The sequence below is a fragment of the Papio anubis genome, chromosome 4, assembly GCF_008728515.1.
Source record: "Papio anubis isolate 15944 chromosome 4, Panubis1.0, whole genome shotgun sequence".
Classification (NCBI taxonomy): domain Eukaryota; kingdom Metazoa; phylum Chordata; class Mammalia; order Primates; family Cercopithecidae; genus Papio; species Papio anubis.
The window spans coordinates 51,406,480-51,430,577 of NC_044979.1; the positions used below are offsets into that span (position 1 = coordinate 51,406,480).

General features: G+C 35.6%; 1 protein-coding gene across 1 annotated transcript in view; it reads left to right on the forward strand.

The window, feature by feature from the left end:
• Nucleotides 1–24,098, forward strand: part of COG5 (component of oligomeric golgi complex 5) — a 363,081-nt gene that overhangs the window by 194,873 nt on the left and 144,110 nt on the right. The window contains exons 8-10 of the mRNA XM_031665852.1: nt 2,915–3,080; nt 13,935–14,047; nt 14,246–14,323. Of these exons, the coding sequence (XP_031521712.1) occupies nt 2,915–3,080; nt 13,935–14,047; nt 14,246–14,323 (357 nt within the window). The remainder of the gene's footprint in view (nt 1–2,914; nt 3,081–13,934; nt 14,048–14,245; nt 14,324–24,098) is intronic.

Below are 24,098 nucleotides of genomic sequence, written 5' to 3' on the forward strand. Positions count from 1 at the left end.
TCAAATTGAAGAACAGAGGCAGAGGATTGCCAAATCTGATATTTAAAGCTACAATAATTTAGATAGGTGAATTGTAAGGATAGAGAAATGGTAGAGATTTGTAAGTCCAGAAACTCACACACATATTTAGAAACTTGGTTTATTGCAAAGGTGGCTTTTGGGGAGTGCAGGTTATTTTTATTTGCTCTTTTTTTGATCAATTGGGTATTCATGTGGAAAAACACTAATCTTGACTCCTATTTCACATTATATAGAAATTAATTCCAGGCGGATTGTATTTCTGAGCATGAAAGATAAACCAATAGAGTTTCAGGAGAATAACTTTATGAATGAAAGATATCTTTAGAAATGTGGGGTGGGGACCACTTTTCAAACAATACCAAAAGTGCTAAACCGTAGAGATCAAGATTTGATAAAATGGGCTATATTCAAATTAGGAATTTGTCTCCCTTAAAATACTTCATTAAGAATGGGAGAACATATTTGCAGTACATATAATTATCAAAGTGGTTGTATCCAAAATATATCAACAACTTTATATGTAAATGACAAAAAACAACTAGTTAAAAAAATGGGCAAAAGAGATGAATAAGCTCTTCACAAAAGAAGATATCCAAATGGATAATTACCATGTAAGAAGTATTAAGTTTTTTAGTCATCATAGAAATACAAATTAAAATCATAGTACTCACTCCGAATAATAGCCAAAATTAAAGGAATGATCATTTGAATTTTTGGCAAATTTGTGGGGCATCCACAATTTTCATGTATCGCTGGTGGGAGTGTAAATTGCTGCAATGGCTTTGTAAAATTGGCAGTATCTACAAATTCTAAGTATACTAATATGATTTAGCAATTCTACTCTTGCCTGCAAAAATGCATATCTATATATGTTCACTAATAGAGGTGTACAGAATGTTCATGGCAGCATACGTTAAAATACCTAAAAGTAGAAGTAAGCCAATTATTTATCAACAGTAGGATGGATAAACTAAAGCAAATTACTACAGTGGAATGCTGCACAGCAGTAAGAAATGAATCAACTACTGCTGCATCCAACCACATGGACGAATTTCACAAAAAATGTGTAGAGTAAAAGGGACAAGCCACAAGATAGGGACAAGCCACAAGATAACACATACTGTATAATTCCATTTATTTGAAATTCAAAAACAAAATAAATTTTTGGTGTTAGAAGTAATGATAGGGATAATATTTTGAACAGTGCAGTTTGGGGAGCTACACAAGATCCACAGGTGCTGATAATACTTAGCTTCATGATCTAGGTGATAATGTGTTCACTTTGTGATAATAAAGCTGTGCTTACATAATTAGCAGACTCCTCTGTATGTATGTTACTTAAAGAATTTTAGTTCAGATAATTGCAGTTTTGTAACTAGCATAATCTATGTATTAAGCTATAAATATGAGTGCCATTAATTGAAAAAGTGATCATGTTAATTGACAACTTTAAAATTACTTCTAGAATTATTATAAATATTGTAAATTGTAAGTATTATAAATAGTGCTATAATATATACTTCTTTAATGATGAGCTATATATGTAATATAATACACTATTACATTAAAATAACACCAATAGTTTTTAGAAGTAACCTTTTCACACATATTTTCAGAAGTTGGAAGTTAGTAATTTTTGGAGTGGAGAATTTTGAAGAGTGGTTTATTTTAGCTGGGTGTTTTAAGTGAAAAATTTAAGTGTTTTTTAGTTGTTGTATGCATCTTACAATATACATTCAGCTGATAACACTGAAACTGTACTGTGTGTGGAGAAGCTATGCTTTTCAGATCCTCTGATAATAGTAAAGGCAATAAATATAGTTTTAAAGTATATCTGTATTCTAGTTTTATGAGGTGAAAGTGTTCTTTGATATTGCTCCAGCAGTGCTTTCTTGGATATACATACACTTAAATAATGACATGGGAAATTTCTTTACAGCTGCCTCATTTTGATTTTTGGTCTCTACTAAAAAGTTTAAAGATAAAACAGTCTTGGGAGAAAGGGGAAAAAATGGAAATAACAGTAAAAGCAAATGCTATGCCCCTTGTTTTCAGTTAATAATTTTTTATGAAATAGCTTATTTTTTTGTTGGCATACATTAAAAGAGAATTTACACCATAGAATTAAGTACTATTACGACCATATTAAATTAAGCTTTTTTATTAGAACATTTTAATTTGAAATAATATCCATTTGGTTCTTTTTCTTGTTTAATTAAAAAAAAAACCTCAAATGAGTATTGTTATTCGCCAGCCATGTTTCCTGTTATTTTCTTTAAGCCAAATCTACCTGTTATTCTGTTTTATTTATGTTTTGTACATTTTTCAATAAATATAAGTTCCATGAAGACAGGAACTTAATTGGTTTTGTTTCACTACTGTTTTTCCAGCACTCAGAGCTATTTCAGATACACAGTAGGCACGTGTAACTATTTGTAGTTAGAATAATTGAATGGATCAATGAAATGTAATGAATAAGTCTGCATGGTTCAGCTTTCAATCAACTCCACAGAATTCACTTATTGTTTAAACACATGTAGAAATAACATGTTATTTCTAGTATGATTTTTATAGGGATTGGTGGTAGATTTTAAATAAGCTTGAATATTATACAACAGACTTTCGAACTTCTTGTTATTTTTTAAAGGAGGACAAAAATGGTAAGGGGGAAAATAATATACATCATATTTAACTTTGTTTTTTATGAAATAAATAATGATTAAAAATAATCTTCACTTCAAATTGTGTTTTTTCTTGTCTTTGATAATTTTAAAATATGGTAGTATTTAAATATGATAGGACTGCTCAAGTACCACTTAAAATTTTATATATGTATTGGTTTTGTTTGTTTTCCTATTTATATCTGTTTCCACCCCACCCCACCTTTTTTAAGAATCCAACTCAAGTCGGAACAGCTCTTCAGGTTTTCTATAATCTTGGAACTTTGAAGGATACTATTACCAGCGTTGTGGATGGATATTGTGCTACTTTAGAAGAAAATATCAACAGTGCATTAGACATAAAAGTTTTGACTCAGCCTTCCCAGTCAGCTGTGAGAGGTATGGATGTGGTTTATATTTAGCTTCTTTATTTATTTATAACTGAGAAGTCCTTTGAAAAGTATGTGAAACACTCATGTTTCAAAGCAATCTAATGACTCATTTTTTAGTAGACAGAAAATGAGAGAAGAAATTATGTTTCAGAATTTATTTATATCGTTTTTGTCTAATCAGTGATTTGAACTGGCCAATTGGTATATTCAGAACTTCTAGATAAAGATCTATAAACTGTAGCATCATTTAGTTGAGAGGAAACAGATGCAAAAAAAAAAAAAAAAAAAAAAAAGGCAAGGAACACATTTTTCTTCTAAAATCCTTATCCTTCCATGTACTTCTTATTGAGACAGAAAATGTTTTTTAAGGAATGCCATCTCTACTTTAGCTTTCTGGACTTTTCTTTATGATAATTCTGGTACCCAGGAAAAATAATGACTAACTGTGGAGATAGAAACTGATAAAATCCTTGGGAACATTACAACTATATTAAAGTCTAAAGAAAACTGTTAAAGGATGGTAAATTCATGGTAGAGAGGAGTAGCGCTTCATTAGGAGTCTGTAAACCTTTTCCTACCAACACATAGCTGACATAGCTGGTGATACTTACATATACATACCCTTCTCCATAAAAGAAGATAGAAAAGACCACAGATTATATCCACCCTCTCTTACTTGCTGCTACTCCATGTCTCCATTTCTCCCCTTATGTTCATTCTTCGTTCCTGTTGGTAGGAATGAACTATGCTTTCTCTCAGCAAAGACCAAGCACTTGCAGTTGTATTAGATCTCATCACTGCAAGGTATTGCTTTAGCAGATGCCTTCTTTCCACCAGATTGACAGTATTTCTTTCTTTGTATCTCTTTCCCTTCACATACAGTTGTGTTATTGTATCTCCTTTTGCTTAAAATCAATTAAATAAATATATCTTAATGTATTTCTTCAGCTCTACTACCTGCATTTTATTTCTTCAGTCTTCAGGAAAATTCCCCGAAATGTTATCTGTAGTTAATGTTTCTGGTTTTTCTCCTTCCATTTTTCTGTTGAAGGCACTCTGATCTATCACAGGGTTGATGGAATAACTCATATTGAAGTAATAAGAGTTCTGGATCCATAGTTAATAGTAAAAAACAGTGGCTATTTATTAATTTTTATTTTTTTTTAGATTTTTAATTTTTATTAAAAAAATATAGATGGAGTTTTGCTATGTTGCCCCAGTTGGTCTTGAACTCCTGGCCTCAAGCAGTCCTCCTTTCCTTGGCCTCCCAAAGTATTGGGATTACAGGCATGAGCCACCATGCCTGGCCTATTATTATTTTTATATTTGCTATATATATGTGACCTTAATACTGAATATATATAACTTTTAAGTTGTACTAAACAAAAAGAGATAAAAGAATCTTAGGTCTTAAAGAGATTTTTAAAGGTTAGCCCTAGCCTCTGAATCGGTTTGTATTGAAACTATTCTGGAAGGATATCTTTGAAAAGAACTTGCCAAAGGAGATTTTACTCTTAGCTTTTCCCAGCAGTTATTCTCAGAAAGTTTGATATAATGTTTAAATTTCCAGGAGCAGTTTAATCTCATTCCCCCTTGTGTTGTCAAGAATGGGGAAAAAAATGAAAGCAGTTATTCACATGCTGTCAATCCTAATGTATGCCTCTTTTGTTGAAAGAATAAAGAGTTTTAAAGCTGCCTTATTACTATGCCTTGACAAGTGGATACCATGATTTAACACAGAAACCTTAAGCATCAATTCTTTATTATTTTCTTTAAAAGAGTAATCACAATTATTTTATATTTTAAAATGTTTTATAGACAGTATTAATGTTAGTTTCCTGATCTTGTTTATATTGAAGTTATGTAGGAGAATGTCCTTGTTTGTTGGAAATACACATTAAAATATTCAAGAATGATGGGCATCGTGTCAGTAACTTACAAGTTGTTCAGGGAAAAATTTTTTTTACAATACTTACAAATTTTTTATAAATGTAAGATTATTTCAGAATTTTAAAAATACATAATAGGATTCTGTCAGTGTATGTTTCTGAGAGTGAATGGCTCACAGCTGATGAGGATCTAACAGAACCACTACACAGGAAATTGACAGTGGCATTCATGAGTGTGATGGTGCATGATCTCATTTTCAATCTGAGACTTCCTAAGAAGAGAAAAAAAATACACACACACACACGTGAATATAAATAACACAATTTTAAGAATAAAAAATAAAAAGCCTATAACTCAATAAGAAAAAGGTAAACAACCCAAGAGAAAAAAATGGATCAAAAATATGAATAGGCAGGTCACAGAAGCACACATTCAATAAACATGTGAGAAGATGCTCAGCCTCTTTTTGCAGGATGAAACAGTTATTAAGGAAATACAAATTAATCATCAGATTGGCAAAATCTAAGAACTAAGTTCTGGACAAGAGCGGAAACTGTTGTAAATTATGCAAGGAGAATAAAATCCACTTTACTCAATTTTATCTCTAAGGTGGAAAATGTGTTCACCTTATATTATACTTTCTAAGAATATACTGCAAGAAACTCTGGCACGTATATATAAGAATTTTTGTTACCTGGCTGGCATGGTGGCTCATGCCTGTAATCCCAGCACTTTGGGAGGCCAAAGTGGGTGGATCAACTTGAGGTCAAGAGTTTGAGACCAGCCTGGCCAACATGGTAAAACCCCCTCTCTACTAAAAATACAGAAAAATTAGCTGGGCATGGTGGCACATGCCTGTAATCCCAGCTACTCAGGAGGCTGAAGCAGGAGAATCGCTTGAACCCAGGAGGCAGAGGTTGCAGTGAGCCGAGACAGTGCCACTGCACTCAAGCCTGGGCAACAGAGCAAGACTCCATCTAAAAAAAAAAAAAAGAATTTTAGTTACCTCATTGTTTACAAATAGTGAAAAAGTACAAGCAATGGATAAACTAGTTTATTAAGGGGATTAATACACAGCGTTTAAATTAACAAATTTCGGCCGGGCGCGGTGGCTCAAGCCTGTAATCCCAGCACTTTGGGAGGCCGAGACGGGCGGATCACAAGGTCAGGAGATCGAGACCATCCTGGTTAACACGGTGAAACCCCGTCTCTACTAAAAAAATACAAAAAAACTAGCCGGGTGAGGTGGCAGGCGCCTGTAGTCCCAGCTACTCGAGAGGCTGAGCCAGGAGAATGGTGTAAACCCGGGAGGCGGAGCTTGCAGTGAGCTGAGATCTGGCCACTGCACTCCAGCCTGGGCGACAGAGCTAGACTCCGTCTCAAAAAAAAAAAAAAAAAAAAAAAAAAAAAAATAAATAAATAAATAAATTAACAAATTTCCCGCTATAGATAATGGTCAAAAACAGTACATGAAAAAGTTACAGAAACATATATACAGCATGATACCGATTTAAAGCCTAAGAACATGACAGACTATATTAAATTGTTTTTGCATGTGCACATATGTACTAACAGTGTAAATACGTGCATTGGAACAATGATCAACAATTTTAAGATACCAATGCTGGGCATGGTGGCACATGCCTGTAATCCCAGCTACTTGGGATGCTGAGGCGGAAGGATCACTTGAACCCAGGAGTTCGAATCCAGCCTGAGCAACATAGCAAGACTCTATCTCTTAAAAACAAACTACAAAACCCAATACCATTACATCTGATGAGAGAGCAAGGGAAATGAGACTAGCAAAGGAGAGGACAAGGAAACTTCACTTTATTTAATGTTGTATTTCTTAAAGTTTGGTGGTTAGTGTTCATAACATTATTCTATATGCTTTTTTGTATGCCTGAAATATTTAACAATAAAACATAAATGTTAAGAAAGTCAAACAATGAAGAAAGATGATAATAAAGCAAAGTAGACAACACAGTATATCCAACTTTCATCACCCAGATAGATACTGTGGTTGTTACTATACAGTGAACAGTAGTCCATACATTTATCTGTGCATTTTATGTTATAGAAGGATAAATGGAGAGGCATAAATGGAATTTTAAGATACATGCTTTTTAAAAATATCTTTTTATTATAAAGTAAAACTTACACAAAAAAAACCATAAATGAAACATGTAGCTTAATGAATTATTATAAGGTGAACACTTCCTAGGCTAAACCAGCCATCCAGAAACCTCTTTACCAATCACAACCAACCCCTCTCTCTCCCGTATGTAACCATTATCCTCACTTTTATATTGATAACTTCCTGTGTTTTTCTCTTTATAGTTTTATCATTCATGTGTGTGAACTTAAGCACCATAGTTTAGCCTTACCAGTTTTAGAAGTATACTTTTTTTTTTTTTTTTTTTAAATTTATTTATTATTATACTGTAAGTTGTAGGGTACATGTGCATAACGTGCAGGTTTGTTACATATGTATACTTGTGCCTTGTTGGTGTGCTGCACCCATCAACTCGTCATTTACATCAGGTATAACTCCCAATGCAATCCCTCCCCCCTCCCCCCTCCCCATGATAGGCCCCGGTGTGTGATGTTCCCCTTCCCGAGTCCAAGTGATCTCATTGTTCAGTTCCCACCTATGAGTGAGAACATGCGGTGTTTGGTTTTCTGTTCTTGTGATAGTTTGCTAAGAATGATGAATTCCAGCTGCATCCATGTCCCTACAAAGGACACAAACTCATCCTTTTTTATGGCTGCATAGTATTCCATGGTGTATATGTGCCACATTTTCTTAATCCAATCTGTCATTGATGGACATTTGGGTTGATTCCAAGTCTTTGCTATTGTGAATAGTGCTGCAATAAACATACGTGTGCATGTGTCTTTTTTTTTTTTTTTTTTTTTTTTTGAGACGGTATTTTATTTTCGTTCAACAAAATAATTAGAAATTTATGTGGCATCAAGGACTTAGTGAATTTCCAATTAATGCTTCTTCATAGGAAATACTAGATCCTAATTGATACCTCTAAATTTAAAAGTAATGAATGAAAGATTACAAAAAAAATTAAGAAATTGAAATCATTTGTTACTAAGTCTGTTGAGTCTTTACTACTAAATGTGGGAGATAGGCATACTTAAACTTTTCCCTACCCCCCCATCCTCATTTGCCTGTTGTTTGTTATGTTATTTTTGAATGATTAATGTTTTTTACATGTTCTTCTATTTTTAAATGATTTTAATCTCTGGTTCTTTTAATATGACCTCTGCATTTCTTTTCTCTTTTTTTCAATAGCTTTAGGAGTACAAGTGGGTTTTGGTTACATGGATGAATTGTATAGTGGTGAAGTCTAAGATTTTAGTGCATGGTCACCCAAGTCATGTACATTGTGCCAATATGTTGTTTTTTAGCCCTCACATCCCTCCCACTCTCCCATTCTGAGTCTCCAATGTCCATTATAGCACCCTTTTTGTACCCATAGCTTAGCTCCCACTTGTAAGTGAGAACATATGGTATTCAGTTTTCCACTCCTGAGTTACTTCACTTAGAATAATGGCCACTTGTTCCATCCAAGTTGCTGCAAAATATATTATTTCATTCTTTTTTATGGCTAAGTAGTATTCCATGGTGTGTGTGTATATATATATGTGTGTGTGTGTGTGTGTGTATATGTGTGTGTGAGTGTGTGTGTATATATATATGACAGTTTCTTTACCCACTCATCGTTTTATGAACACTTAGATTGGTTCCCTATCTTTGCAATTGTGAGTTACGTTGTGATAAACATACACATGTAGTTGTCTTTTTGATATATGACTTATTTTCCCTTGGGTAGATACCCAGTAGTGGGACTGCTGGATCGAATGGTAGATGTACTTTAGGTCTTTGAGAAATCTCCATACTATTTTCCATAGAGGTTGTACTAGACCTCTCCATTTCTATACTTATCTCTCCCTTGGCTGGATATCGTAATCTAGTTGATTTTTCAAAAATGTTTCACAGGTACTGTGCTCTCTTGAGTCCTTACATAGTTGGTGGTGTGTTTTGCTTTTATGCTTAAATGATTTGGCCAGGTATAAATTTTTATTTACACTTTCCCTTGGAATTTTGTAGCTGTTTGTGTCCCAATAAATAACGTTTTTCTTCCCCCACTGAACTGGAAAATGAGACACAAATGTAGGAGACAAAAACATGACAATTGTAATGTTAGTTTTATTACTGTTGAAAAAAATGCACCGAAAAGCATGGCTTTGATTTATAACCAAATGGATTTTTTAATATATCACCTCAAAATTAAACTTATTTCCCAATTTAGCCTTTCCCACTATACTTACCACTGGTAGAATGTTGGTCAGAATGCACCTTTTATATATACAAAGCTTCCACAACAGAGGAATGAAGGGATTGAGCCAATGATGCTCAGTTTCTTATTCAGATTCACTCTTCACTCACTCCTCTTCACATGGAGAGAGTTGGATAAGAGGTAGGGAAGGAAGGTAAGAAAGTTACTTTAGCTGAAGTCCCTTCATATGAAAGGAAAATGAAGGGTCCTATCTACCATCAGACATTGCTTTACCAACTGCTGGGTTTTAGTGTTATATTAGAGAATTATGAGACTAATCAGATTTTTATCCCCCACTAGTTGACTTGCTTTTTCTTGACTGTCCAAATGGATTTTCCTTTATCTTTGAAGTTGAGTGACTTCTTTAGCATGTGTCTCAGAGTTGAATGCTCTGTGTCATGTTTTCTGTGTGTGTGTGTGTGTGTGTGTGTGTTAAAGTATGTTCCCTTTTATAGAAAAGTTTTCTTCCACTGTATATTGAATGTTTTTCTGTTCCATTTGTTCTTTTCAGGAACTTTATGCATATATCAGATATTCTTTGTTTTCCATGTCTAGTATCTTCTTGCACTTGGTGCTGGGCATAATGTGGGAGAGAGAGTGTCATGGATGTGGAAGTCTGATTCTCTTAATATTTGCTTGGAGTTTTTTCACTTTGCTTCCAGTATCTTTGCATTTTACTTCATTTTGTATTATTTCCTCTTGCCTATTTTACATGTGTTACTGTGTTTTCACTCTCATTTATTATAACTTTTTGTTTTTTCTAATATGGTCCTAATTTCTATAATATTTTTCCAGTGAGTATTCCAGTAATTACTTTGAGGCAGTGGAAAACTGAGTACCCCTTTCTATTGTTTCTTTGGTGATCTATGTTTATCATTGCTTTTAGCTTATATTCCTTTCTTCCTCCTTCCTGCCACCCTCCCCAGTGTCTATATTAAGTCCATTCTTGCTTTGTTTCTGATGATTATTCATCATTGAAAACTGCTAGCTATTCATTGAAGAATGGTATAGGCATGGCTGAAGAGAGATACCTGAAGCACTCTGCAATTTAATTTAGGTTTGTTGTCTACAATAACCATTGACCAGTTTGTTACTTCTTTTTATCTTGGGAGCACATCTGTTCTCAAAATTTGTATCATTCAGAAGAAGCTTAGTATGGCTTCCAGTAAAGCTGTTTAAGCCATTTCTGTGTTGAATCCTAGCATTCGCAGTATTTTTTTTCTTCATCTCACTTTACCTCCAGTAGTCTCCCCACACTCAGGGGCTAATTCTTAAACAACATAAATATCAATTCCTTGTGATTTTCCTTCAGCTTTTTTTTTTTTTTTTTTCATTTTGCAATGTTGAACATTCCCTGGCCTGTCCATATCTGTAGATCTCAGCTGTAATCAAAAGAATCCTTAGAAAGCTTGTGCAAATTCTTACAATTGATTTTAAGAGCAATTTACTTCTTCCTAATGATCTATGGTGTCATCTTTCTGGTTCCTTCTTCATTTTGACTTATCTACAGCAACTGGCATGCATGCTTCATAATCTCCAGTTTGAAGTTTTGTTTCTTTGAGGGTGACATTTTCAATCTTTTGTTTGATTTTCTTTTCATTGGCATTCAAGGGAAGAGAATAAGAAAATGATTTTATTCCACCATCACTAACTAGAAATCATTTTTCAAGTATTGTATCTATGAGGATCTCTTAGTTTCTTTTATCAGTTAAATAAAACTTAAGGGACTATTTTGTTTCTTGAGTCTATTAAAGCTAACTGGTAGTGGCAATATCTTGTATTTCTGCTTGTATTTAAAAGAATAATAGGTTGAAGGGTTTCATAAAACCAAGTCATACATATTCCAGGAATTTGACCTGTATTTTTTAGTATTCATAAAGACACTACATACCCTTTTCTGACTGTTATGAGTTCATTCTTTATATAACATGTGAGAACAGCTGCAGATTGTTACAGTATTATCCATTTCCTGTATACCTTCCCTTAATAGTCTTTGCATAGCACTGCAAATATTCTAAAGCTTCATTAGATGCAGATTTCAAACAGGTATTATCTATATTTTTAAGCCAACATCTTTCTCATAGATTATTTTATTGCTTGCTACTATTATCAGACTAAAGAAATAACTGCGTTTGTTTGCTAAAGGTACGTGCAATTCTTTTCTGAATTGTTGAAAAACTAGAGTTGGGTAGTTTACACACACAGTGCCTCTGGTTTTCTTGATCTTGTCCTCCATAAAAGCAGAGATATAGACTGACTAACCAATGATGAGCTCTTCTACTGCCTGGTATTTAACGTTAGTTTGGAGTGAAATGTATGCCTTTCAATTTGGGATTAAAATTTCTACTTTTTTGTTGAAACTTTTCAAACCTTTACATATAGATTCCTGTATGTGTTATATACAAGAACATTCTTAGACAGTCTCACTCTCTAAAAAGTTAGTATTAATACATTAATATTATTTAAGGTGCAGTTCATACTCAAAATTGTATTGTTCCCCAAAATGTTGTTTGTGTAAGTTGGTTTCACCTGACTGAAACCAGTGAAACCAATCAGGGATCACGCTTTTCTGTTGGCTGTCTTGTCTCTTTAATAAATAACAGCACCACTGCCTTTTTCTTTCTTTTTTTTTTTTAATGGTATTAACATTTTTTGGAGAGCCTCATAATCTGAATTTGTCTGGATTCATGTGGTATTTTCTTCATGATTAGCTTCAGGGTAAACATACCATTGGTAAGATGATGTTGTGTACTTCCTATTACATCATATCAGGAAACAACAAAATTATTTCAGTTTGTTTCATTGCTGCTGATGCTGAATTAGATCACTCCATTAAATTGGCATATGCCAGATTGGTCTTTGTAATACTATGCTCTTTTCTTTGTAATTAGTAATTTACAGGTGCATACTTTGAGACTATGTGATGAATATCTTGTTCTCGATAACATTTTTTTTTTTGAGATGGGGTTTTGCTCTTGTTGCCCAGGCTGGAGTGCAATTATATGATCTCGGCTCACTGCAACCTCCGCCTTCTGGGTTCAAGCGGTTCCCTGCCTCAGCCTCCCGAGTAGCTAGAATTACAGGCATGTGATACCATGCCTGGCTAATTCTGTATTTTTAGTAGAGATGGGTTTCTCCATGTTGGTCAGGCTGGTTTCGAATCCTGACTTCAAGTGATCTGCCCACCTCAGCCTCCCAAAGTGCTGGGATTACAGGCATGAGTCACCATGCCCGGCCAATAACATTTCACTTAGTGTTTTGGTATCCACTGATACTCTTTCTCTTAATTAATTTTGCAACTAGTAGTGGCAAAATGGTGATTTTTTTTCTAATTCTGTCATTCTTTCTGCGTTTATTAGCTGATATTCTTTTATAAAGAGCATTTCCATCCTTTATAAACATTTGAGTTTCCCTATATACTCATGAATTATTTTTTAATCATTGTTTTATAATTTATTACCATCAGTATTATTTTGGATGGCCAAATTATCTGAAATTTGTGTTGTGGAAGCCCCTTCCAGTCAACTTGATGTATCCTTTTGAAAAATTTCATTTGTCTTCAAACACTTTATTGCTCACTGGCACAATATCTGTCACATTCACCTTGTATTTTCACTGCTCCAAATACGAAATCACTCTTTTTTCCACTGAATCCTGCTTTGTTTTTATTGGAGAATGGTCTTAGAAATCAAAATTTGGATACTAGGTATACTTATTACTCTTGAGGAACCATCGTCTCTCTGACTTTCCAGTGGATAGAGTTGGGAAATACGTCTAATCCCCATTACATATTTGTGTCTTTATTCTGTTTACACTGAGAACCTTATTTTGCTCTGTTCCAAAATATAGTTAAACTAGTTTCAGGATTACTACTTCAATACCACATCCAGCAAAAATCTATTTAATAAAGTTCAATATTTCGTTGTAATTTTTTGTGCGTAAATGTATCTTACTGAAGTCAGTGTTCTATAAGTAAAAATTCCATTAATTAAAATTGTTTTCCTCCTGCGTGGTTATGTTTTCAATTTGATATATAGTTAGTTGTATTTGTTTCGGTATTTGTTTATATTCAGTTTTTTTTTTTTTTAATGAAAGAGGGGGCACAACACACACATACTTTATTTGTTCCTGTATTTGTTTTTATTGTTTTAGAGTTTTTTATTTTTAAGAAAGGGGACACAACACACACATACACACACATGTACATACACAGGATAAATGGGAAATTAGTGAAGATGGTTTTCTGCAAGGGGCATGAGAGTGGTAGGAAACAGAGGAAGACTCACCTCCATCCTTGTACCTTTCACCTATTTCATTTCCCACCATTCTCACACCTCTTGTAGGAAACCATTTTCATCAATTTCCATTTTATCCTTTCTGGATATGTGTCGCTTCCCTTTCTTAAGCATAAAAGGTTAAGATTCTTACTCATAAGAAATTATTTCCTATGAGACAGGAAATAATTTTAGTTCCTTCTAAAGAAGGAACTTCTCATTTTTTAGCTTATGTATGGTTTTCATAATAACATATATATATATGTGTGTGTGTGTGTATATATATATATATTTGCCTTTGGAAAACTTTATTTTTCATAGTACTTTCTCACTTGTAACCAGGGGGACCTGGACGATCTACCATGCCAACCCCAGGAAATACTGCAGCTTTGCGTGCTTCACTCTGGACGAATATGGAGAAACTTATGGATCATATTTATGCTGTTTGTGGACAGGTAAATATTTGAAGGAGTGGAAAGAACATTAATATGGATTAACTCCTGGTTATTCCAAGTTCTGTGACCTTGGGCAGGTTTTTTAAATTGATGAGCATTCAAAATACCTCCACTAGCTGATTATAATGTACCTAAAGGTCGCCATTTCCCTTTTCTTGCTTTTTCTATTGCCTAAGCTTTACATTTGTTTCATTTAAGGTACAACATCTACAAAAAGTATTGGCCAAGAAGAGAGATCCTGTTTCTCATATTTGTTTCATTGAAGAAATAGTTAAGGTATGTTTAAATGAACACATTTTTATATCTTTATTGTACAAAACAGGAATATATGAGTCAGCATCATTTGTGTTACTACCTTACAGAGTGGCTACATATGAAATGGCAAGAGATAAGTGTATTTCTTGACAACTATAAATGTTCCTTGCAATATAAATGTAATCGTGAGGCAGGGCACAGTGGCTCACACCTGTAATCCCAGCACTTTGGGAGGCCAAGGCGGGTGGAACACGAGGTGAGAAGTTCAAGACCAGCCTGGCCAATACGGTGAAACTCTGTCTCTAATAAAAATACAAAAATTAGCCGGGCGTGGTAGCGTACACCTGTAGTCCCAGCTACTCGGGAGGCTGAGGCAGGAGAATTGCTTCAACCCAGGAGGCAGAGGTTGCAGTAAGCTGAGATCGCACCCCTGCACTCCAGCCTGGGTGACAGAGTGAAACTCCGTCTCAAAAATAAATAAATAAACGAAAATAAATGTAATCGTGTTTGTTTATGGAGTAGCTGCTATCTTTAGTATTATTTATAGATTAATTTCTGTAATATATATACTGATTTCTCATTTTTTGTTATATAAATGACAGCTTGTAAGTGCTTTAAAATTTCCACTGGAGAATAAGTTGAAAATTTTTGGTAAATAAGACGTTTAAATAGAAGTCGTTATAATGTGTTTACTGAAGGTTGTTGATTTTTCCCATAAAGTACTTTGCTGTATTCATTTTCCATATTCTGAGATCTTTCTGTCATCCACCAATCTGCTAGCCTCATGGGCCATAAGAATTCTTTCCATGCATAGGAATGCCTGATTCTACATTTTATTCATTATATTGATTTTTTTTGATAATGATTAATAGGATAATGATTCTACTGATCGTTAAATCCTAACCTCCAATAGCCCAAAGAAAAACGTTCCCTGAGTTTCCAGTGTTATGGTATAGGTAATTTCCTTTGTAAGTCCACAATATTAAATATTTTGTATACTGTGTGGAGACCCTCCAGGACTATCCCTCAAGTTTGATGATTTATTAGGAGGATCGATAGAACCCAGTGTCACAGGATCCTTAGGGTATCACTTCGCCAGCCAGAAACTCCTGTGACCAGTGGTGCCTTCTGCCTGAGTATTGCTCTTGCCCGCTGGGCTCGTTCTGCCCACTTGGCCTAGCAGACTGCACTTGGCTCGTACTACTGGCCCAGACCCCACAACTGACAAACACGAGCCAGGCACAGAGCGGCGAGTGGTATGTGAGTGACAAGCTTGGGGTCCGGCCACCGCATAGCCAGGCACACTGGCTGCTGTGGCAGGGCAGGCAGCTCCAGGTGTCAGCACAGGTGCTAGCTCCATGTGAGGCTGCAGCTGGATCAGATGTACTGCACATGGCTTATGCTGCAGGCACCCGCATCTAGATGAAGGGAATGTCGTGACACCTGGAAGCTCAAGAGATGCCAGGAACTGCAGAATCCCAAAGAAAGTGTCACAACCCTGGCTCGGAGAGCTCCTAGGTGTGGGCTCCCCAAAGGGCCACAGCTCTTCTCTCCTTCCTGTTGCCCAGAACGTGGTGAGTGGTGGGGACGTGTTTCAGCCCTGTTTGTGTTACAACTTTTTTAGTCCAGCCATTTGGCAGGTCCTGAGTTCTTGTCCCACATCCAAGAAGAATGAGGTATGTGGACAACTGGAAGGTGAGCAAGGCAGAGAGGAACTTCACTGAGTAGCAGAACAGTTGTCAGGAGACCCGAAGTGGGCAGCTCCTTTCTGCAAGCAGGTCATCTCCACAAGTGTCCAGCTCTTAGTGGAGAGGAGACCTGCAGTGTGTAGCTCTCTTCCACATGCAGACCATCCTGATGTCTGTGCAGCCCTCAGTGTAGAGATCTGAAGTGGGTAGGTCCCATCCACAGACTGGTCATCCCAACATCCGTACAGTCCTCAGCATAGAGGAGAACCAGAGTGGTTAGTTTATATCTGTGGGCAGGTCATCCTGTCATCTGTGCAGCCCTCAGCACAGAGGAGACCTAGAGTGGTTAGCTTGTATCTGCTGGTAGGTCATCTTGTCATCTGTGCAGCCCTCAGTGGAGAGGAGACCCAGAATGGGTAGGTCCTTTCCACAGGCAGGTCATCTTGATGTATGTACAGTCCTCAGTGGAGAGGAGACCTGGAGTGGGTAGGACCCATCTGCAAGCTGGTCATCCTGACATCTGTGTAGCCCTCAGCAGAGAGGAGACCCAGAGTGGTTAGCTTGTATCTGCTGGCAGGTCATCCCATCATTTGTGCAGCCCTCAGTAGAGAGGAAACCCAGAGTGGGTAGCTCCTATCCACAGGCAGATAGTCCTATCATCTGCCCGAGTCTGGCTGAGTCGGGGGTTTTTATGGGCTTCAAAAGGGAGGAAGTGTGTGCTGATTGGTCCATGATTGGCCATGGGCAGGCCTGGAAAAAGCACCATAAGTTCTCACTCCAGTCCGCAGAACTGGCAGTCCAGCCCCTGGGCTTCAGGTTGCTGGCTTAAATGTAGGTCCTCACCATGGACTCCCCCATTTCTGCCCAGGAGCCTTTCTGCCTCCTGCCACCAACAACCCGTTGTCCACAGCACGCAGGCTGTTCATGTCAAGGGACATCTGCAGGCCCTCACTGAGCTGCCCTCAACACTCCCTCTGCCTTCCTGCCATGCTCGTTGGTGTCCAAAGTCTGGAGGGGGCCAAGGTGGCAGAGGGCTGGTGTGCTGCCCCAAGCATGCACACACCCAGGTAAGATGTGACTGCACCTGGGCTTGGCCTCAATTGTGCTGTGAAATCAAAGTAGATGCTGGGAGCAGGGAGAGGCCAGGCAGTGGGAGCAGGCACTTTCAAGCCTGTGGAGGCAGGGAGCTTCCCAGGTCCCCAAGAACACAGGGATGCCTGGGTCCACAGCTGTGGCTGGGCGGCTGCAGCTACAGCCAGGAGGACAGGGCTCCCACCCCTCCAACTCAGAAGTGGGTGGGGCTCCTGCTGGCTCTCCACTGCAGCCAGCCTCATAGCAGTGGCTGCTCCAGGCAGGTCACCCCTGCCATCGCCAGCATATAGTTGTACTCATCATGGCTATGATTTGTGGCAGCTAAAGGATGTGAAGCAAAATCAGCAAAGGGAAAAAAGATGCATGGGGCAAGGTCTAGAGGAGACCAGATGCAAGCTTCCAAAGAGTCCTCTCCCACTGGAGTTAGACATGAGCCCCTTGATTCTTCCAGCAGCAAGTTACGAGATCATGCAAAAAGTGCTGTCTACCAGGAAAACTCAGCTTGAGCTTGTGAGTCCAGAGTTTTATCAGGGGTTAGTTAATGCCTAAAGAAATACCGAAATTCTAGACTCCCAGTAGAAAAGCAAGTGTTCAGTATAAACCATATTGTTTGTCACAAACAGTTTAGGTACAGTGAACAACTCTTAACAGAGAATCATGGGGTCCTTCTCAAAATCTAAGTTCCTAGATGCTAGCCAAATACCAACCTTGCAATCAGGATTTTCTGACAATAGCTACTCAGACCTGTTATATTAACTCTTGTGCACGTATACTTACATCAGTACATACCTGCTTACTTTACCCTGCTTTCTACTTGGCTTTCAATTGTGTAAAAGAAACAATGAGATGCTTTTTTCAAGGTGTATAGTCACTCATGTTTTGCATTTATTACTAGATGGAATAATTAATATTGGGCCTTCATATTTACAGACAAACACCTATACTTGCCGTGTTTTCATTCATTTGTTCTGATTTTGGCTGTCTTTCTACAAAAATGAATCTATTTAGTGTTTAAGTGCAGTGGCCTCATTTCGAGCTTTTATTATCGAATACTTTGCATATTTTTATTCCTTTTGAACAATTTAATATTCTACTAACAACATAAGCACAGTTATAACGAACCAACTGTACTCAGGAGAATCTAATGAAAATATCAAAAATAAATAATACTGCTATTTAGGAGGCTTAGGTTTGTATTATTATTACATTGGGTAGAGTTTCTACATAAAAACACATATAAATTCTTGATAACAATAAACTATTAAGGTGAATGAACACTGGCAACTTGTGCAGGCCAGATTTTAAATGCATATGAGTCCAGGCACAGTGGCTCATGCCTGTAATCCCAAGGCGAGAGAATCTTTTGAAGCCATGAGTTCAAAACCAGCCTGGGCAGCATAGGGAGACAGCATCTCCACAAAAACTAAAACAATTCGCTAGGCATGGTAGTGTACACCTGTAGTTCCAGATATTCAGGAGACTGAAGCAGGAGGATTGCTTGAGCCCGGGAGTTCAAGGTTATAGTCAGTTAAGATTGCACCACTGTACTCTAGCCTGAGTAACAAAGCGAGACCCTTTCTGAAAGAGAGAGAGAGAGAAAGAGAGAAAGAAAATGCGTATGAATCATTACTGATTAAAAGGGATTGTTAGGAATAGGGATGTATGCTTTTTATTCACCTATTTCATGTACTTAAAAAACTTCTTATTAAAATAAAACCATTAAAGATTGCTTTTTCAGAGATTATTCGCATGCTATTTAAGGATATATTCATATGCCACACACACATAACTATTTATATATAAATTTTAATGGAAATTACCAGTTTAGTTGAAATTTTTTTGAGGGCAATATTTATGAAAAAAATTTAGTCTCTCTTGGAATTCAGTGTACCTGTCTATAGAAAAGATCAGTCTTTTGTGAAAAGTCCGAAATGACATTTCCTCCTCTGTACTTGGGAATTCCAGAGCAAGAGAAAAGTAAACTCAAAAGAAAATATTTGTCATATGTTGCAAAGACAGCACATAAAGTTCTCAATATTTAGTACAATTTCTTTGAATAGTCTTTTTCTTCAAATATATCTTTATTATAAAGCTGTAAACAAATACAAATATTTTTGCTAAGGATGTAACTACCAAGTAAGAACATTATTTTTCTAGTTAAGATAATTATCATTGGCAATAGAACCTTTATAAAAAGTTCAAGATTTTTAGAATGATTTGGGGACCCTAAATAACAACCCTTATATTCTTCAGGAAATTTCAAACTTGAGTAGATAATGATATATCTTTTGAGTCACTGAAGAGTGATATATGGACCAAGATCTCTTTTTTTAACCTCTTTTCAAGGAAAAAGTTATGAATAGAATGTTCTTACTCTACAAGTTTTTGCAGTTTTAAGATATTTAAGAAGGATATATCCTGATATTGAAAATTCTTTCTAATTTAGTGGCTTAGCATTTTATACCTGTGAATAAAATTTTATTTATTTTAAAAATGAAGTAAAACAGTGTAAATAGTTCAGGATGAAACAATATCAGAATTACGTCATATGCTTTTTATAGTATTTGTTCAGAAATTAATACTTTTTCTCCTTAGGGCAGTCATTACTAGCAAGTATCTTTCCTACATTGGAATCTGTCTATAACAGATTAAAAAAAAAAAAGTACTGATTTTTTTTTTCTTTTTTTATTCAAAAGCTGCCTTTGAGAAAGTAAAATTTTTAATTATTTGTTTTATTATTTTGTTTTATTTATGATGAGTCAGGGTCTCACTGTATTGCCCAGGCTGGTTTCAAACTCCTGGGCTGAAGTGATCCTCCTGCCTCAGCCTCCCAAATAGCTGTGACTACAGGTTTGCACCACCACACTTGGCTAAAATTTGTACAAGCAGTAGTCTGTATTTGAAATTCACTGAAAGCTAAATTAATAGATATTTTTTCTTTGGCTTAGAAAATGGATTATAAACAGTTACATTATTAATTTCATATCAAGTAGGAAAATTAAGAATGTATTTTCCAGATTTCTTTGTTTTCAAACCATTTGGTTTCAATGCTTCTGTAATTCACTGTAAGCTATGATGAAATTTCTGTATTTCTTCTTACCAGCTTGTTTTATTTCTACCCCAAAAAACTTTTATTTTACATTTTCCTTTGTTAAATAATTTTCATAGTTATTGTCCTTTTGTCAGTTTAATATCTAGAGTTGTTTTAAAATTAATTTTTATTTTAGGGCAGCTTTAGATTTACAAAATATTGAGCTGAAAGTACAATGTTATGCATTATGCAAGAACCATGGAACTATACCATGCTAAGAGCAAACTCTATGTGTAAGCTGTGGACTTCAGTTGATAATGTAACGATAGTGACTTATCAGTTGTAACAAATATACCACTATGCACAATGCTTTATGCAAATGTATGTCATGCATCCACCATTTCAGTATCAGAATGGTTTTACTAGTTTCACTTCCCTAAAAATTCTGTTCTACCTATTCATTCCTACCTGCTGCCCTTCTAGACTTCTGCAACCACTGATCTTTTTACTGTCTTCATAGTTTTTGCCTTTTTCAAAATGTCATGTAATTGGAATTATACAGTAAGTTGCCTTTTCTGAATGCCTTCTTCCACTTAGCAATATGCATTTAAGGTTCCTTCTATGGCTTTTTTTAGTTTAGTAGTTTATTTCTTCTAATCACTGAACAATATTCCATTGCTTAGATACATCTCAGTTTATTCATTTATTGAAAGATGTTTTGGTTGCTTCCAGTTTTTGCCAATTATGAATAAAGCTACTGTAGACATTATTGTGTGGTTTTCACCTCTTGCTCAACCTTTTGCATTTTCATCTCTTTTGGGTAAATACATAAGAGTTGCGCTTGCTGACTGTATTGTTAGACTATATTTAGCTTAGTAAGAAACTGCCAAACAGTTTTTGAAAGTTGCTGTATCATTTTCTATTCCCATTAATAAAGAAAGAGAGTTCTTTTTGTTCCCCATCCTTGCCAGTATTTGGATTTGTCAGTGTTTTGGAGATCAGCTATTCTAATACGTGTGTCATGGAAACTCATTTTTTAAATTTGTATTTTCCTGTAGATTTTTTAAACCTATGCTTGTGAAAAAAATTTTCATTAGTTAACGTTCTCAGACTTCGTCTGTAGAAGAAAGAAACTGTCCTGCTGCGCTCATTATTTAACAATCTTTATGTGTTATATTTTATAGTCAATCTGCCCAGATCCCTAAAATATGTTAAAAGTGGTCTAAAATGGTTTACATAAGAGTAAGTATAGCTTTTAGCATTTGGAAAGCCAAATCTTAAAGGTCTTCTTTCTTAACAGTAATTCAAGTAGTGTCAAAGGCAGGACAGTGTAGTGATTAAGAATTTTGACCTGTTATCAGACAGATACGATTTGCTACCACTGATTGTGCAGCCTTGGGTAGGTCATGTAATCTCAAATATCAGATCAGATTAGTAATAGTGCCCATAGAACTGAGGTATTATGAGAGAAAGTGAAATAATTTAGACTTATTTCAGAGACTAACTTGACAATTTGCTATCATAATTATTAATTCAGTTTTGTTTTTTGTTTTTTTTTTTTGAGACGGAGTCTCATTCTTGTCGCCCAGCCTAGAGTACAGTGGCATGGTCTCGGCTCACTGCAACCTCTGCCTCCTGGGTTCAAGCGATTCTCCTGCCTCAGCTTCCTGAATAGCTGGGATTACATGCACCTACCACCATGCTGGCTAATTTTTGTATTTTTAGTAGAGATGGGGTTTCACCATGTGGGTCGGGCTGGTCTCGAACTCCTGACCTCGTGATCTGCCCGCCTTGGCCTCCCAAAGTGCTGGGATTGCAGGCATGAACCACCGCACCCAGCCCTAGTTCAGTCTTTTTTTAATGCTGGAACTTTTATGTAGGTTCATAAACTGAACAAATGATAGGTAGTAAAGAATCTTGCCATGTGAGAAAGTCAGTTTTATTCAATAGTTCTAATAACATGATATGCTTGTACATTAACTCATGTAGAGTATCAGAAGTTTAAGTTATTGATCATGCTTCCTTGAATAAACCAATGTCAAAGATTTCCTCTGAATGTATCAAATTCATATGTCTCACTTTACTAAAGTGAGTTACGACCTAACGTGGTAGTTTTGTTGCTATAACAATTTGAAAATGATATTTCTTAGTTGCGTTCTACAGAGTCTTGTGAGAATTATTAATTCTAAAGTATATACTTTTTTTAGCAGATAAAAAGTAAACATTTGGGTTTACTTTAAAACTTAGTTTTCAACATAATCTTCCAAATCTGCCTTGGTTTTTGCTAAGATTTTGATTTCAGATGACAGAGACAACTGTGTGTATTAGTATTCAAAGTGTAATCTTAGGAATGTTCAAGGGAAAAAAAAATCCCACATGATAGTGGGTTTCTGTAATGCTTTACTAGTTCAGAAGCTTTTACAGTTGATGGCCATAATGGTATAAAGGATAGATGAGATTATAAAGAGGGCATAAATGGTCTGAATATAAAATAAAACTTGACCAATTATATCTGGTGTAACAAATCTTAGGGACATTTTAGTTTATTATTATTTCATTCCTCTCAGCTCATAACCTAAGTGGTATTTTAGTTTAAATGTAGAGCCTTTTGAAAGCTATTTTTTTAATTGAGATAACTAATTCTACTTCTGCATTAACAATTGCCCTGGCTAGCTTATAAAATTATCCTGTTATTTTCAGTTTATATGATAATTTGAAAAGATGTATTTATACCTATCCATATTATTATTACATTATTACCTATCCATATTATTTTGGCATTTTAACATTGCCAAAATTGCCAAAATTCTTTTAACATTTAATATTCTTTTTCTCTTACTATATTGTGTTTTCTATGGTTTATATGAATGGATGCATTATTTCATTTTTAAATTAGAATTTTAGGTTGATTATTAGCCGTTAAGAAATTCAATTATGGTATCTTTAAAACCAGTTAAGAGTTTTATTATCACTGTCTAATCACCAATACTATATAATACTTTGCTTGAAAGTGAGTGTAGCAAATTATTGACAAATTATTAAGAATCTACACATTGGAAAACAGGCTGTATGTTCTTATTTGCAGGATTAAGCCAGCTTAGCTGTGTGGGGGATTACAGATATGATACTTTCATTTTCTAAGCCAGCAATTTTTGTCGTTGAACAGAATCTTGTAATCATGTGTATAAGATGCATTAAGCTAAATTTGGAGGGCTTTCAACATTTTCAGTTGCTGTGGTACTAATGAGAATTATAACTATGAAAAATAATGTGGGTTTTTTGCCCTTTTAGACATACCAAATGATTTGAAAATAGCATTAAAGACTCTAACTCAAGAATTTAGGACATCCAAATTTGAAATCTTTTGAAATTTAAGACATCCAAATTTGAAATCTTCTTAATATTATGAGATAATTGTTCAACTTATTTATCTATGGAATCTCAATTTGATTAAAATATTGAATAGGGATAAACCAGGTAGATTTCTAAATCAGATATTATTAGTAAATACTCTTATCTGTGCAGGTTAGAGGATTTCTTGTTTTACTTATATGGGGACCAGATATTCTTAAGGGCTCTGTCACTACAGTACAAACAAATTCTGCATAAATTAGAAAAACATGATTTTTTAAGCTTGCAAAAAATAAGAGAATGTTTGAGGGGCATTCATACATATATAGATACACGTAAAGATAAAATAGTTGAACCTGTAGTGAGGATTTGTGAGTAATAAGTGAATGTGCAAGATGGGGTTGTCTTGAGGTCAAATATCCACATCAGTGATGGGATCAATACTCTGTGCTTTGGGGATGTAGCCAGATGAAAGAAGAAACTTGAGAGTCTTGCATTACACCAAGACCCATGGCAGTGGCTAACATGATCCTCAATTGGTAACGACATGTCACTCCCATAAGAAACAAATGCAGTTCCTCTGTAGAGGAACACATGTTTAGTTTTAGCCATCAGAATTCTTATATTAAGGTTA